Raw genomic sequence first — 19066 nt, 5'->3', positions numbered from 1 at the left:
AGTATCTGCTGTTTTCCAAAATAAATATTTAAACAAAAAAGACATATATGAATTATGCAATATATGCAAGCTCCTACACTGTAATTTACATGGGATTACAGTGTTGAAATCAGTGTTGTCAAAGGCACGTTTAAAGCACACGTAAGCCCTAAAGCGAGGCTCAAAACATGTTCGGCGCTTTGCCTCACTTATTGCGTGTTTGAATGTCGTCATCAAGGCTCTAACCATCTCCCGAAGTGACGACACTAATCAATTGATATCTTATTTTATCATTAAAAAAATCAAATGCATTGTCCATACATTTGTGATTCATGCTTATACGTATTAGTCTTGGACTAAACATATATAGTTGTATTTATTCTTCACTTGTGTTTTTTTCATTAAAACCCAGCTCACACTTTATTTGTGCTTTGCGCTTAGAGTGACCTTAGAATTTTTTTGCACTTTTGATAACACTGGCTTAAATGTGGACAATTTAGATATCTAGACTAATTCCAAAAGAACAGTATGATAGATGCAACAGATAGAATTAAAAATAGGAAGGTTGAAATGGAGGAGAGCTATGAAAATGCAATGCAAAGGAGAATACCCACCAAAATAAAAGACAAATTCAATAGTCCATCAATGCCATGAGAAAGTAAATTTTATGCCTCTTAAGTCCAACATATCCACGAGATGAACAAAAAATAAATCACACAAATTTCTAATCACTTACCGAAAAAACACTTCACAAGTTCACCCAAATACACAAAAGATCAACAAAATCACAGTATAAACTATAAAAACCAAGAACATATACAAAATTCAACCAGAAAAGAAAGAAAAAAAATAATGTACTTGCAATCCAACAAAAGGAAAAAGAGATAGACAAATGCAATCAAAGTAAGATGACCAAAACACAAAACCCAAAAAGTCCATGTACACCATTCGTCAATTTCGAAACATTAAAACCCATAGAGTACATAGTTTTTTTCCGTCTATTTGAAGTTGTAGAACGATTAACGATACATCCATACACAGTAATGATCAAAAACCAATGATCCAAACCCTATGAACCAACATATTCCATACATACCTGAAGAAAAAACAAGTTACCGAGAGAGAAGGGAAAGGGAAACAGAGCAAGTACTGTAAACTGTATAGTGTGCACTGAAAAGTACGCAGACAAATAAAAACTGTATGACTGAAAAAAATTATCAATAAACTCCATAAAAATCCTAAAACACTATAGAACATTTTTTTTAAGTCCAGCCCTTCCCTGAACCTTCTTAGCGAGAGCTTAGTATACCATACTAGTTTATAACATTTTCTCGAAAACATACTAGAAGCTTCTAGAATACAATCGCCCACAAAAACAACGTGAACAACGGAATGTAAACACAAAATAGGAGTGTTGATTCAGACCTTATCTGGATTTGTTTGTATGAATGGAGATACAAATACAACAAAAACAAAAAGCAGAGACGGTTACTGGAGTAGCGTATCGTCTTCTCTGCACAGTACTTTTTTTTGCAGAAAAAATGTGGCAACTCTGCTAATACGGTGAGCTGCAAGCTTTTTACTATAAATAATACTTTACTATAGTAGTAGTATTAACACTAATTTCTTCTCAATGTCTTGGAATTCGCATTAAAAATCATAGAGGATTAAAGCGGTAATTACGTGGAGGAGTTGTGATTAACATTTGGCACCACTCTCTCTATTTTCAATCCCATTAATAGATCATGCACACAACACCATGTGCTCCCTTAATTAAGTAGTGTACTCTTTCTAGTCAATTTTATTCTCATTATTAATTATTTTGAATAATTGCAATAAATAATTTAAATGTGATATCTTTTATTTAAAAATTAATAAATAACATATTATATTAATAAGATATTTTTTAAAAATTATATAATACTGCTAATAATAACGATTGTGGATATCGATTTGAGATGGAATTAACTAATGTCAGTTATAGATAGTATTTAATGATGAACTAACAATGATGGTTAATGATTATAGTTAATAATTATGATAGTGAATGATGATTTATAATGGTGATTGTTGTGTGGGCGGAAAGGGCAAGGGGGGGGGGGGGGGCAAATGGGTCGTTCAGATCGAAGTTGAACAGATTAAGATGGGTTGTATCAATAGATCGGTCAATGTCCGACCCCGTCAAAGCTTGTTTGGGCTAAGATGAGGTGGATACGACTTAAAATAATGAAAAAAATACATAAATACACAACTAAAGATATTATAATCTCTAAAATTCTCTTTAAAAAATTACAAAAATTCCTTCTCGGATACATTTTTATATCTTCTCGGATACTTTCCTCTCCCATTAAGTAATGTATCATTTGCAATGTATAGGACAAGTAATGTATCATTTACAATGTGTCGGACAACCAAGAAATGTATTTGAGAGTAATAAATTGGGATTTTTTTGTAATTGGAAAATTTTTGGGGATATGATGTAATTAATCTCCAAATGTATGGAATTGTTGTACTTTATACTAAAATAATTGTGTTTTATCACATAAGCTAAGGTTTAGGATAGGTTAATTTTCAAGAACACTAGATAAAATTAAATTCATCTGATAGAATCCCACAAAATTTTAATGCTTATAACATGTCAAAAAATAATATTTTCTTATATGATCTACCATTTTATTTTATTGTTAGAGTATAATCTTCTTTTTGACACAAGATGAGGTACTATTTGACAACAAATTCGATATGCAATTGCATTAGCATAAGCTATATATCATGATTATGTTTTTCTCTTAACTTAGCTAATTTTTATATTGAGATACATATAATGCTAATTCTCTTACTAGAACTCACTGTAAAATAATTATGTGAAAAGGATAAAACATATAGACAATCTTATGAAATCAAGTAATAGTACTACTCCCCCATTTATGTTTATATGTCGTCCTTATTAAAAATAGATAGTTCTTAATATTTGTCATTTCACAAGATCAATGTATAAATAACAATATTCTTCATATTTTATCCTTGAAGTTATTAAACTTGAAAATATGAATTTGACCGACATTGAAAACTAAATGATTAATTCATGCTCATTGGTCAACCTAATTAATCAAAATAAATTAATTTATGTTTATTTATTAAAAACTTGACTTCAAAAGAATACTAAAGTAAGATATAATGGTAAATTTAGATAGTTTCTTAAGGGACGTAAATTTTAAAATTGTAATATATAAATAACAACGGAGGGAGTAACTTTTCTGAATTTTATAATTCTCAAAAACTCATATAATTTACACCGTGCAATAGGCATATAATTTATCATTATCCTATTTTATGATTCTTAGCAATTTAATAGAAACTTTTTTAATTCTAATTCACTAACTAGAACTCGCTAAAAAAACAATTATACAGAAAAGATAAAATATATAAATGTATTTATACTTGCATTTTTTAACTAAATAATTGATCGCATGTTATAAGCTATAAGCCTATAACCTATCCCAATCAACATATAATCTATTATTTAATAAACTAATCGGAAGAAAAGGCTTTGATTCAATTAGTTCTCTTATTGGTCTATTGGGTTAATCATAAATTCAGTTGACCTAAATTTATAGACAGATTAATTGAATATTGCTTAAATTGATCTTATAATAATGATCTATTCAGTTTAATTTTGTAATAAAAAATCTACTTTAATTTCTCACACTCGAAAAAATATAACAAAAAACAACTAAAAAGGGACATTGTTGGTTTTACCTAATTTGATATACACATGCAATATACGTATCAAAAATATAATATTTTTTGTATGATCTTATCACTTCGTTATATTAATTGTTAGAATATAATCTTCTCCTTGATAAATCTATTTCAAATAATAAAGTACTGAAATAACATGAGGTAATATTTGACCACAAATTCAGTATGCAATTGCATTAGCATAAGTTATATACCATGATTATATTTTCTCTTAACTGATGTTAATTCTCTTACTGGAAGTCTAGAACTAACTGCAAAATAATTGTGTGAGAAGAATAAAATATATAGATGTATTAATTCAGGGGCGAACCTGGAGGTTGTCGAAACGGTTCACCTGAACCTTCTCAACAAAAATTACATCGTGTATATAAGATATTTTAGAGAATTTTTATGTTTATATATTAATTTTGAACCCCCAAAATGTAAAATTAGAGATCGACATAGTTCAGAATCTATTATGGTGGACAAAGACCAATTCTGGCCAATTTTCAGTCAAAAGTGCTTGGAATACTATAAAAAAGAGAGAGGAGGAAACTAAATTTTGTAAGAAGATATGGGTACAAGGCATCCCTTTTAAAATATCTTTTTTAGCTTGGAAGGTATGGAAAAACAAAAATCCAGTTGCTACTTTAATGGCACAATGAAATCCTAACATTTCTCATTTATGTGGTTGCTGTGAGGTTCCAGATTATGAGACCGTGGATCATTTATTTCTAAAAGGAGAAGTGGCAGATTCTGTGTGGAGATATTTTGTTGGTGCATCTGGTCTTTCGGGACCATGGGTTTAGGTGAAACAAATTTTGTTGAAATGGTGGGATGCTAAAGGTAACTCTAGACAAAAGATGACATTTAGGGGTCGTTTGGTAGGAAGTATTAGGAGAAACAATCTATGTATTATACATGGTGTTATTTAGTACCATATTTGGTAGCATTTTTGGGCCTAAGTATAACTAATCCATGGATTAGTCCCTACATGGTATTATATGATGTATTATTAATACCTTTCATTTGGTGGTATTAGTAATACATTGAATTTAATACCATGGGATTATCTATGTAAAGATACACATATCCCTCAAATTATTTTAATTATTTTATTTATTTTCTTGATTTTATGTTTTATATTTGTACTAGTAAATTTATTTAAATAAATTAGCTTACAAATTTTATTATTTAGAGAGAGTTGTTTGTTGATAAATAAATGCAATACATATCAATATAATATTTAAAATGTGAGTTATTTAACATTACTAATTAAAAAGATAAATATATCACCACGTGACGTTTGTGATCTTAATTGAATATGTTATTTGTTGATTTATATGTGGTTTCTAATTATTTGTATTTTGAACAATTTATAAATTGCATATATATTAAAACTACAAATTGTAATTTTTATGTGTAAATGTAGATGATATACTCGATTTCACTATTGTTTACCGTCTTTTCGGTTTTAAAGTAGATGGTCTATCTATTCTAAATTGAAAATTAACATTTTTATTAAGATGACAACTATTTACCCTCAAATAATTCAAGTGAGAAAATAGCAAACATTACAACAAAATTGTTCTTCTCCTAGCTAGTTTGACGTCCATAATATTATCCGGCAATTATCTACCTTGACTAGATTATATAAAATAGAAAATATCATAATAAATCAAAGGTATAATTGGAAAGAAGTTTTTTATAGAGTTTTAAGGCATACACAAGATGCAGTGGGAAACAATGAACTAAACACTTGATAAAAAGTACACTCTGCAGTACTAATCTCAACATTACTAATCCCTACATTATTAATCTCTGCGTTACTAATCCCTGCATTATTTATTTTTCTATCAAACGACCCCTTAATGCAATTCCTAATGTCATCTTATGGTTTCTTTGGAAAAGGAGAACTACCATTTTACATGGTGGTTCTTACTCTACTAATAGAGTTATTTGAGATATTTCCAACACTATAAAAAAAAATCATTAAGTTGAAATTTAAATATCCTAATATTCCAAATAATTGGCCTCACATGGTTGCTCTGCTGGATAGTTTCATGCCTATTTTTACATCTAGGGTGGTAAGGTGGAATCTACCTCCTTAGGGGTGGTGGAAATGTAACGCAAATGGGGTATCAAGAGATAATCCTGGCCCTAGCACTATTGTATTTTGTGTTAGGGCTTCTTCTAGTGATTTGATGGGAGCAAAGGGGTTAAGGATCCAAGACACAACAAACATATTGGCTAAGGCTATGGCTTTAAAGGAAGGACTTGAATGTTGTTTAAAGAATAGCTTTTCACAAGTTATACTGGAATCTGATTCTTTGTCATTGATTAATATGTTGAATGGAGACTGAATTGTTCTTTGGAGTGTGACTTTGGAGGTCAATTATATTAACAAAACAAGGATTTTGATAACAGTAAGAGTACAACACACCTCAAGGAAGGGAAATACTCTTGCGGATTATTTCACTAACCTAGCTTTTAATTTTGTAGGTACTTTTGAATTTAAATAGTTTCAAGATATACCAGTTGTAGGTAGAAGAATCATCAATACAGATAAACAGGGTATTCCCCATCTTAAGGTAAGACAATCTTGTTAAGTCTGTTTTAGCTCACTCTATACCTCTGAAGGTTCAATGGTTGTCAATAAATTCATATAGTAGCTGGTTATGTACTCTTCATCTCATCTGAATTAGATTCTATTGTTTGCGTATTATGCACCTGGTGAGAGCTTTGAGGTGTCTCTTATGATAAAAAAATTAAGACGAGTGAATTTGTATTAACTTTTGTTCTGCTAAATAGTTTATTGTCCAATTCACCTATGAATTTAGCTTGAGATTGTGACTCCCAATTGTGCAGATCACATATGAGTCTAGTGTTGGTGCTATACAGTTTTAGACTCAGACTCAATCTCATGTATTTAGTATCTTTTCTCATAGATTCAAATCTAGATGTTGGTATTAATCATTTGTAGGGTTCAATCCATCAGATATGAATTGAATGAGAGCAATTACTAATATTAGCTAGGTTGATCGAGCCTCATTTTTCTGATTATAAAAAGCAAGAATTGATAATTACTAGATAAGAAATCCTTAAAGAATTTATTTTCAGGTCTGATTTACTTACCTCTAGGAGTCAACATGCGTCAGTTCAATGACTCTTCATGGAGAGATTGTTGTGTTGTAGTATAAAGAATTAGGGTTAGACATAGATATAGTAGAAGAGGTTTATGCTTGAGCTTACCAGAATAGATCCACACCCCTAAGTTTGTCTTCAACGAGCTCTCGAACGACGCTTTCAAAAACGATGAAGAGGCTTAGATCGACCTGCTCCGACAATCATCAAGCCTCAGATTTTTGTCTAGACTTGATTTCTTCTTCGTTTCTATATTTAGGTTAGTTTGGTTTTGCTTTAGTGATTTGTTTGGCCGGATTTCAGTTGGGCCTGGTCATTGTAAATATTGTTGGCTCCTTTTATGTTAATAATAAATAGGAAAATTGTATAAAATAGAAAACTATCAAATCAAATTAAATGTTATAACCACAATTTGATTTAATTGTAACCCGTAGCAAACTGTTGTCATTTCGCCACTCTCCCTGATTTTCTTGCTCGCCAATTTCGTTTTTCGCTGGGCAGTCTCTCATCGCCTCTCTCACTTTATACAAACACAAATGTATAAAATGTGTTTGTGTTTGTATAAAGCGAGAGAAAATTGTATATATACATATCTTTTCGTTCCCCTCTCCCAGATCTTGCTCGCCACTCTCACTCGCCTCTCTCACTTTATACAAACACAAATGTATAAATTGAGTTTGTGTTTGTATAAAGCGAGAGAAAATTATATATACAAATACAAATACATATATTTTCATCATATACACTTATGATTATACAAATATAGATTTTTCCCTGCCCAGTTTTCTTTTTTCTTTCTCTCTTTCTCGCTTTATACAAACTTAGAATATACAATTGATTCTTTTGTATATGTATACCGAAATAGATTATACAATTGCTTCTTTTGTATATGTATAGCGAAATATACATATTAATAGTCATAGCACACATAAAGTTTGATATGGAGCACAATTATTTAAACTATAGTTATAACATACAAATATATTTTTTATGTTTGTTATATGTGAAAGTTGTTCTTTTATAGGCTCTTGCCCACCTTTAAACAAAACAAAAAAATCTTAAAATAATGATTTGTTCAGTTTAATTTGGGAAAAGGGCCAAAAATATCCCTAATCTATTGGGAATGCCTCAAATATACCCTTCTTCCACCTTTTGGTCTAAATATACCCTTCATCTTTGTTTTTGATTCAAAGATACTCCTCCTTCCATCTTGTGGTCTAAAAATACTCTTAAACCCCAATTTAATTAAATTGAATTCTTTACTAATTAGTTAATTCTTTATTTATCCCAAAATATTTAAAATAAGTCTAAAAAATAAAAAAAAATCAAAATTCTTATTCTTATTAGGGAAAAAATGAGAAATATATTACTAAACTATCGTAAATGGTATGCAGATACCGTCCGTCATACTTTTGTGAAATTGGTGCCCCTGTCGTCCAAAAAGTAGAACACACCCTCTACACTAATAGACATACACGTGTCATAATTTTATCCACCGACGCGATATTTATTGAATATCAAATCGACGGATAAGATTGTGCCTTGTGTCTTTGTTTAGTCTTCCATTAGAGTGAAGGGCATATATGCTCTAATTTTTGGACGGCGGGGACACCAATGTCCCAAAAGTAGGGAAAAAGGACGAATTTACCCCCGAACTTCACCATCACCATCTCTAATTTCTTCCGTTACTTCTTTTTCAATCTCCATTAATTCTACACCAAGTCTACTCATTTCTCTCTGTTAATTTTCAATTCAATCACTACAAAATAAAAAACACAAAAAAATTGAGAGTTGAAAAATGAGAATTGAGTGGAATAATTCAAATTTTGGAGGTAAAGATAGTCGAGATTTCTTCACCGGATGTGGACTCTCTACCTCATCCTCGCAGGAACCAAATCCAGGACAGAATTCCGACAACACCGAAATGTTCAAGTCAAAATTAGGTGGCTGATTGTAGACCCCACGTCCTCCTCCTCCGTAACTCTGACACTAGTACTAACGCTACTGTTAGCGTTATTGCCGTCGTAGTGACACCGTTTGTGTCCTCCCAAAGCTTGTCCAGTAGGAAAACACTTGTGGCAAATCAAACACTCGTGAGTCCTTCCACTGCCGTTACCGTTACTGGAGCACATCTACATCTTTTCCTATCTATAGTCAGGGGACTGCTGTTCATAACTACTAGTTATCCATCTAGCCCACGATAGCAAAGGCTCAAAAAAAGATTGAATGAGGTCATTAACATTGAATCATCATAAGGAGGTCAAGTAGTCCGTGACTGACTAGCCGCCGATACCATTAGTAGTAGTTGAGGTAGTCGACTGATCATCTCCCTCGCCGCCACCGGCGATGAGTTTCTGATGACTAGCTTTATGTCCTCCTAAAGCTTGATAAGATCCAATTCCCTTACCACAAACCGAACACGTATACAACATCTTCTCATCAATCTTCTCCGACGGCATGTGGATTTTCATCACTGACACCGGCGGTGGTAGAGATCGTACCTGACTAACAGAGTCATCACTCTGCGCAAGCATAATCAAACAAAGCGCCAAATATTCCACATTAGTCGGCTGGCGATCCATACTCCGTGACCTCTTAGATCTCTCCCCTTTAGTCCAATTCTCAAGGTACCGAAGCTGTTGCTGACCTTTGCTCTCAAATTGAAATGTCTGCAGATTTGAAGTACCAGTTGGAGAATTCAAAGCTTCAAGGGCCATCTCAATTTAGAGCGAATCGGGTGGGTATGGGTTTATAGGGCGGGTGGTTAGTTTATGGGTTAAAAATAATGGTCAAACGGGTAGTTAATTAGGATTACAACATGTGTAAAGGATGAAGGGGCCGTTAGTGAGAGGGGCATGTGTGTATCGATAATTGGACGGCAGGGGCTGAGATGGACCCAAAGTATAACGGAGGGCATAGACGTACCATTTATCAAAGTTCGGGGGTAAATTCGTCCTTTTTCCCCCCAAAAGTATGACGGAGGGTATTTGTATACCATTTACGATAATTTGAGAATATATTTATTCTTTTCCCCTTCTTATTATTAAAATAACACAATAATATTTTTGGAATTCATTTCTTCATTTTTACACAATAAATTCTTTATTTTATTTTATGTCTTATACACTATTTTTTATGTTTTACTTTGTGGAATCATTTTTTAATTTATTTGAAGTGATTTTGAAAATTATATTAATTTTTCATGTTAAAATTTAATTATATCAATATTGAGTATTTTCTTTGATTTACTTTTTAATAAATAACATAATAATAATAATAATAATAAGAAATCAGAAACTAGAATAAATGATGAAACAATTATAGAATAATTATTTGGCAAAATGGTCTGGTGGATACCTATACTTGTACCCGTTTGTATTGTGAACTCTTCTACTTAACTCTTTGTCATCTGAACCCTTATACTTAATAAACACAATATATCAAACCCCTCTGACTATTGACCATGCTTATGTGGCATTAATATGATTGAGTTGGCAAGAGAGTGAGATCACACGCCTATTAAGGCAAGTGAACATCATATTTAAATTTTAAAAACATTTAAATTAAAAGAGTAAAATAATAAACATAAAAAAAAAATTGAAACCCTTTTTCTTCACCATATGACCCACTGAGAAAAAGTTACTATGAAGAATACACCAAAAAGTTTCAAAATTATCCCCAAATCAAGCCAAGATGCGAGGAAGGACCGGCGATCGGCCCCTAAAATAAGTGGATCTCTGAAGAAAGGCGGTCATGGTGGAAAGTTAACTTGGGCCGGCGACGAAAGTTATTCCTCTAAGAAAGAAGAAGCTGATGTTGTTGTTGTTGATGCAAATGACCCTAATTTTGATGAACCGGAAGAGAATCCGATTGATGAATCTTAGATTTTGATTATGAATGATCTGAATTGTTAATGTAAATATTGAAGAATTTGGTAATGTTTGGTGATTTTATGCAGAAAAAAAAAACCTCTTTTTCAGCCATATCCATCCCCTGCCCAATCCCTTTTTCTTTCTTTTTCACAATCTATTTTCATCTATTTAGATGATTTTGGGCACCTCCTTGAGTCCACTAATCACTGACGGAGGGAGAGAGCGGCGCTGGTGGTGCTTGTCGGGCACCACTGATACGCAGTGTAGGGAGAGAGAGAGTGCGGCTGGTCAGTGGAGATGAGAACGAGGTGGGTGAGGGTGCGAGGATCTAATCATGGCGGCGAAAATGGTGATGGTGTGCGGCGGAGATGAAGGCGAAAATGGTGATGGTGTTCGGCTAGATCTGATGCGGTAGCTTAGGTTGTTGGTTTTGTGGATGTTGGAGGAGGAAAGGAAAATGGTGATGATGTGCGGCGGAGATGAAGGCGGAAGGAATATGAGTGGCTTCGCCAGCAAAAATGGCGACGACGGCGACAGCCTGGTTCACGTGAACCAGTGGGAATGGAAGAAAATGTAGTGGCTTTTACTTTAAAGAATATAATTAAATTTTTATTATTTTACCTTTAATTAAACAATTTTGATTAATAATTTTAAAAATAATTATGACATGGCATTAATATATATGATGTGGATATGACATGTCATTTATGTAAAGGAGAGTGAGCTACACACATGATTGGAGGGGTTTAAAATGCTTATTTTGATTGAGTTTAAGAGTTCAGTTGACAAATAATTAAGTAGAAGGGGTCACAATACAAACGCATACAAGTATAAGAGTCAACTAGATCATTTTGCCTAATTATTTCTCATTTAGCTTTATAATTCTAATCTTTCTTTTGATTTTAGATATTACCGTTCACCTCTCTTATTTTGATATTGTTAAATAACAAAACTAGTTTAAATGATGCCGATGGGGGTATTTGGGAAAGTTGGGTTGATCGGGTATCTTCATTCGAGCGACGGTACAGAAGAAGAACGAAATGAAGTGAGAGGCTAGGGGCAGGGAAAAGAAAACTTTCTACACCATTCCGAAAAACACGTTCTTGTGGCATTAATTATGAAGTAATTTAATTTGGTGTCCCAAACTATATTTTCTTTTATTTTCATTTTCTGCTTTGGATTAGCGTGGAAAAATTATACAGTAGTATTATGTTTCAAATCCAAAAACTATACAGTAAATAGCAATTATAATATCACAAACATAGTCACTCTAATTGTTATTATAATAAAGAATTTATTATGTAAAAATGAAGAATATGAATTTTGAAATTTTCCATTATATTATTTTAATATTTAATAAGAATAAGAATTTTGAGATTTTATTTTTTATTTTTACAGGATAGATTTTTTATTTTATTTCTTAGACTTAAATATTTTAATTTTTTTGGGATGAGTTAATATTAAGAATTTGAATTTAAATTTAAAAAATATTTTTAGAATAAATAAAGGAATTAACTAATTAGTAAAGAATTCAATTTAATTAAATTGAGGTTAAGAGTATTTTTAGACCAAAAGGTGGAAGGAGGGATATCTTTGAACCAAAAACAAAAGTGGGGGTATTTTTAGACCAAAAGGTGAAAGAGGGGTATTTTAAAACCATTTCAAATAAGTTAAGGGGTATTCTTGATCCTTTTCCCGTTTAATTTTGTAATAAAAAATCTACTTTAATTTCTCACACTAAAAATATATATAATAAATAACAACTAAAAGAGACACTGTTATTTTTACCTAATTTGATATACACATGCAATATACGTGTCAAAAATATAATATTTTTTGTATGATCTTATCACTTCGTTGTATTAATTGTTAGAATATAATCTCTCTTTGATAAATCTGTTTCAAATAATGAAGTACTGAAATAACATGAGGTAATAATTGACCACAAATTTAGTATGCAATTGCATTAGCATAAGTTTATATATCATGATTATATTTTCTCTTAACTGATTGTTAATTCTCTTACTATAACTCACTGCAAAATAATTGTGTGAAAAGAATAAAACATACGTAGATGTATTAATTGAGGGGAGGATCTAGAGGTAGTCGAGCGGGTTCACCCAAACCTTCTCGACAAAAATTACATCATATATATGTAAGGATTTTAGAGAATTTTTATGTTTATATATTGATTTTGAACCTCCTAAATATAAAATTAGAGGTCGGCATAGTTCAATTGTATAAACATTTAAACAATCTATTCTTTATCACTATAACTAAAATAATCGTGTGGAAATTATTTAGGAAATATAAATAACAGAAAGGCCTAACTTTTGTCACTGAGTTATGATATGTCACTCGCTATACCATTGTCATTTTGTAAATTCTATTTTTAAAAAATTATAATGAATAAATAACATTTTTTTCCATTTTACTATTATATGTAAAATTAGTGACAATATACGATTATATACACACACACTACTAAAGAAAATAAAAATCAATGACAAACAAAAATAGAAAGAAAGATTGTTATTTATGTTGCATGTTTTGATATACACGTGCAATATACGTCTCAAAATTTTATACTTTCCTATAATATGATCTTACCATTTCGCTATATTGTCAAATTTATAAAAGGAAAAATTACAGAAATCTCACCTTTTAGTTTATTTATTACCATTATCCCCTATAAGTTTTACAAATCTCCAAAATGCCTCTTTTTCGCGCATCAGATTAGTGTATCAACGCTTATATTATTGTATATCGCGCATCATATTAATGTATCAACGCTTATATTATTGTATCTCGCACAATAGATTAATGTATCAGCGCTTATGTTATTGTATCCGTTTGAGGGATTTCTGTAATTGTAAACTTTTAAGGGATAAATTAAAATTTTGCCTTAAAAGTATGTGTTTTTTGTAATTTGCCCTTATAATATGCCACTCATCACCTCAGTGTTTTGTCATTTGTAAATTCCACATTAGAAAATTATGGTAATCAAAATTAATTTTACAACTATTCACTATAAATTATATATATGTAAAGTTAATAAATTAGCAACGGACAAATTTTGTGATTAATAACAACATCTATCGCTAATCTAGTGGTTCCTGTTGATCTTCTTGCCATAGTTTTTTCAAATTGATGAGAAGACGGCAAGTCATATGAGTTCTTCGGGTGGAATATTAAGGAAGATCGCGAAAAGAATTGTTACTTTAAATACAATGATTGTTATAATATTTACTAAAAATTTCGACTAATCAAATATTCAAATGGAAATCTAGGAACTTTAATCTGATGATCTTGTCCTATGCTCTTTTGAAGCTCTATTAGCACTGGATTTAACATTGTCAACTAGTTTTCCCTCTATGTTCAGCAGTTGAAAAATGCCATAAAAGCATAAGAAAATTGTCATTTCATAATAACAAGGCATACATTTTCATTCCGAGAACGAAATATCTTCTCTTTCATGTCATCAATCAAAGTTTTAATCGGAAACTCAGAATCCTTACGATAAACAGATCAGTGCCTTGTCACCAAAAAGGTACATGCAAAGCACAAATCGAATTAGAACTACTTACTGTTCAGGAGAGACTGCAACTTATCATAACGCGTCTAGAAATATACCGCTGCAGAACTATCAGATAAAAACAGTTGAGCTCTATCCACCCTAAACCTACTTTTCCATATTTGCAATGGAAGAAATAGAAGAAGCCAAACATTTCCCCACCATTTACATTACCAGACTTACTTATTGTGGCATTTCAAGATCAGGCCTTTGATCAAGTGCCTGAATAGTTGTATTATCTGGAAGAGCATCTGGGTACGTTGATATGATTTTTGCCTTCATGTTCCTGAAAAGGGAAAACAAACATTTAAAAGTAATAGGAAATGATTAACCACTAAACAAAGAAGTTCCCCGATTTTGGGAGTAGAGCCAGTAGTCTAAGAATGCCCGGGTATCTCTATGTAACATTACAACATCATCCAAAATGCTCACCGGAGGACTATGAGGTTGGATGAAACTGCAGAAATGGTAGCACAAAGTATCACATGAAACAATTGAAGAAATGAAGATGGTGGCTCTGATAGCAAAAATGCATCTTTCGGAAGAAAATCCCAAGGAAGTAACATTTACTTTTGTGTTCCACAGAATTCCCGGATGAAAAGATTGAGTAGATTCTAGTGAAAAGTTCAAATAATGAACTGAGTAGTTTATATCTAGCAATTTAGTATAGATGATTTATTAGGTGCAGAAATACAGAATAGTCAAGCAAATCCTGCTACTTTCGGAATTTATTGAAAACTGATATTGATATTCAGAAAGAAGAGAATAACAAAAGGGAAGAAAAGAAATATCATACCTCAACTTCAGAAATATGTAATCAAGGTCTGACTTCATAGATTTTAAGAGACGTGTATTTCTAGAGAAATCTGCCGAGACCTCTGCGTAACAATGTTCTGAATACTCATTGAAGTGAGAAAGAACTGCATTGCTGTCCTGCAACCGTCCCAATCTGCAGTTTGAGCATACAAGACATAAGGTAATCATGAAAAAGGCACCAAGAATGACAATAACACAATGAACAAAAAGGACTGAACGAACCTACGAATCACATGGTAAAAAACCACTTCCAGAATTATGACAAAAAGTTAAGTTTAAAGGAGGTGGAAGCATCGAAGAGTTCAGGAACGGGCTACTATTCATGACCACATTCTAATCACAAACAGCATTAGTGCTCAGATGAAAAATCATGATTTCAAACGCTTTGAGCAAGTTTTGAATGTACCATATGGGTGACTTCATAGAAAAACAACCGAAACGCAACAAAAAGTCAGAGCCCCAAACAAGACATTAGGTACTTTATGATCTTCCAGGAAGCAACTTTATTAGGAGTTTCCTATGTGAACTTTACGCTAATAAGAATTCTCTCAAATTCGTTTTTTTTCTTCTTTTTCCCCCGATAAATGACTGAAATAAAGCTTCTTCAGGAAAATTTCTCCAATCAAATGAGAACACTATAAGAGATCACTAAGGAGGTGATCTTTTTTTTGACAAAGGTAACAGTTTTGTGTATTAATATTTGGCACTAAAGGCTGGGATCCCAAATTTACATCATGGAGCTACATAAAATTGCGTGTACTTAAAACAAAACTAAACTAGATCCTACTTCATCTTACAAAGGACCTAGGATATCTCTAACCGCTATAGGATCATCTACATACTCCGAACTACACCAATAGCAAAAAGTGATTATGCAGTTCATTTTAATCCTGTGTAAAGGACTACTACTACTCTCAAAGCATCTCATATTTCTCTCCTTCCATATGGTCCACCAAATCACTGTTGGGACAATCCTCCATCTGCTTTGGTCTGTACTGCCACTGCCTTCATTGTTCCAGCTTTCTATAGCCTGACTTGCCCTTTGTGGCATGGTCCAGTTTGTGCCCCTGAAGCTGGTAAATAAGTGCCACAGTTGTCTAACCACCTTGCAATGAAGAAACAGATGGTTGATTGTCTCTGCCTGTTGCTCAGAAAAAAAACATCTAGGACACATATGTATATGCTCACAAAAAAAACATCTAGGAAACATCTAGGACACATCTAGGACACATAGGTGATCTTTTGGTTCCCATATATTTTCTCATTCTTAATCACCAGGTTGCTAAATTCCAATACTGCTGTATGGAACTTTCTTTCTGATCCAAGGGGTAAAGACCCCAATCATATGATAGATATGAGCTTTTTGATGATTTATGTTGTTGTAATGGATAGATCACAACAAATTTTACATACTCAAAGAGGGGATTTTACAAGTTCAATATACAAAACCCAAAGCAGTCTCACATTGGTACTGAATGTTTCGAGACTTGGCAATTGTTGGCCAACATATCTCAAAAGACACTTTCATTATCCAAACTCTTGATGCACGAAGAGCTTTGACATATAAAAATACGGACCAGATGATCTTTAACCTAGATCAGATACAATAGACAATCTAAACTCTTAAGTGCATTCAAAGATTGGTATCATTAATTCACGATACAGCTCCCCAATCCTAATTTTAACAGCTTGGCTAATCATAGAAGGAGAGAGACTTGGCTATGCCTGGGTCTAATTGCTTACATATAAAACAATTGATTTACATCTAGACTCAACAACTATGAAAGATAGTCATTTTTGCAACAACAGAAACTTTGACTTTTGGAAATGCTACCCCACCCACTAAACATTCACCCATGTAGTGCCAAAGTAATTTGGAAACACAAACATGATTTTGTTTGGGATAGAAGTAAGATGTTGTATTGCTGGCATCAAGAAGATGAAAAGATTACAAAAGGAAAGCTGTTAGCTCCATTACAGCATACTCTAAACCTAAATTGCTCGGACTCTTCACTTTTGGTGCCGCATCCGTATCGACACAACATGGGTGTGGGTGTGGGATCCGTGTCCAATTTGGTCAACAGATTTTGGGTCAAAATCGATGGGGAAAGACTGGACAGTTCTAATGATTTCTTTAATCAATACAAAAACTAAGGTGAAATTGAAGAAGATGGAATACCTTTTATATAGGAATTTCTATTTCACTCCTTTTCCTTTAATCTCTTGGATTCTCCTCAAGTTCTCCATATAATATCTCATAATTTAGGTTTTATAGCTCTATTTTTAAATATTTTAATTATTTTTAGGCGAATCCCCGCACCCGTATCCATACATGGATCCATATCCCCGAATCTCAAAAATTAGATCATGAAGGATCCGACCTCTAGATCGGCACCCGAGTCCGAGCAACTTAGCTCTAAACAAAACAAAAGGGAGCTAAACATAAGCAAAAATATTAGCTATCAGGCCAGGCTCAGCGAGCCAATGAAATCTAAAAAAGGAAATGTCATCATTTAATCCTAACATGAATTAAGTTATGAAACTACTATTAGAGCTCATACATGCATTCACATTCTGGTTTCCAAAAAAGAGGACACACAAATCCATCAGTCCATCACATAACCAAGCAACATATCCTCTCATTTCCATCTTAAACTTAACACTTCTTATCTTAATTATCCAAACTGGTTTGACTCAGCACCAATAAAGGAACCCCACAATTTAAAATCAAGTAAAAAGAAAGCCATTTTGGAGTTCCTTCCCAACAACAGCTAGAACTCCTCTATGTGATCGAAGGCTGGTTTATCAATTTAACATTTTTTGAACAACCCAACTCATTCAGTATCCTAAATTACCATAATAAGCCAATCACTCTATCTAAATCAAGGAAAAACCCAATCTTGGGTCCACCCTAAACTGTATAACCTGATGAGGCAATGCCTAAAAACTGAACAGAATAAAAAGTTAATACAACTTCAGATACATCAAACACACCACAAAATAGCATTCAAGAAACCCAATTGACCCTTTAATTCACTGCACACTCGAGATCAGTATTATAGTAGAAATTACTCAGGAAAGTTTCTATCAACAAATGAAAACCAAGAAACGAGAAAAACAGGTAGCTAAGAGAATTACATGAGGTTTTGCAATTGCTTCAAAGAATCCAAATCCTTAGCATTGATTAGGGTTTTGAATTCACTGGAAATCTCTTCGGATGCAGATTTGATGGATTTGTTCTCTGTTTCCTCCATTTTTTTCTCAGTGGGGTTCACTACTTTAGACGATTACTATTTTTAGTTTTTATTTTTGTATAAACATGTTTTTTCTTCTTCCATAATTTACAAGTCTAGCCTCTCTAGTTTGCAAAACTACACTTACCCCCCAAAAAGCCTAAAATTTGCTTATTTCAAAAAATATTTTGTCTGAATTTTCAAAAAAAAAAACAAAAGAACTCCAAAAATAGTAACTTGTGTTTCAAAAATATTTTTTGTCTGAATTTCTATTGAAGGAGTATTGTTGAATGGATTGATTTCAATTTAGCAAGTAAATCGGATAATGTGACGATCGCTTTTATTAGTGTTCTTATAGAGGCATGCTATTGTGTTCAGTTCTGAAGGAGGAAGTCGGAAAGAAAAAAAAAGTTATATTTTTCTGTGAGCTTGCATTATTTTCTATTGGAATAGTTAATCTTTCAAAAGTATTTTTGACATTGCTAACCTTCTCAATTTTTTAGATTTTTTTAATAAAAAATGATGAATCAAGGATCATCTGAGTGATGTGAAATGTTGATTATAATAAAGAATTTGCACATATATTTTTTTGTGTGTGAATATAAGAATATGATCCTACAAAATTGTGTTATTTTCAAATATTTCATTTATAAAAAACAAACATAAATCTAAAAACTATTAAATCAATTGGCCTGTGGGATCCTTAA

The 19066-nt window shown here is 32.4% G+C and overlaps 1 protein-coding gene and 1 pseudogene across 1 annotated transcript; both read right to left on the bottom strand.

The window, feature by feature from the left end:
* Positions 1 to 8508: 8508 nt before the first annotated feature.
* LOC125836386 (zinc finger protein ZAT10-like) lies at positions 8509 to 9581 on the bottom strand (annotated as a pseudogene).
* Positions 9582 to 14137: 4556 nt separating this feature from the next.
* On the bottom strand, positions 14138 to 18461 carry LOC125836219 (uncharacterized). Its single transcript, XM_049515336.1, has 3 exons — positions 18265 to 18461; positions 15107 to 15259; positions 14138 to 14596 (listed from the first exon to the last, which is right to left on the bottom strand). Exons 1-3 carry the CDS (start codon positions 18378 to 18380, stop codon positions 14494 to 14496), a joined length of 372 nt encoding a protein of 123 aa, XP_049371293.1. The 5' UTR covers positions 18381 to 18461; the 3' UTR covers positions 14138 to 14493.
* Between the last annotated feature and the right edge of the window lie 605 nt (positions 18462 to 19066).

The sequence above is a fragment of the Solanum verrucosum genome, unplaced genomic scaffold, assembly GCF_900185275.1.
Source record: "Solanum verrucosum unplaced genomic scaffold, falcon-dt-bn FXZP01000278.1, whole genome shotgun sequence".
Lineage (NCBI taxonomy): Eukaryota > Viridiplantae > Streptophyta > Magnoliopsida > Solanales > Solanaceae > Solanum > Solanum verrucosum.
The sequence above is the reverse complement of the archived record's forward strand: the minus strand, read 5'-3'. Positions and strand labels throughout refer to the sequence as shown.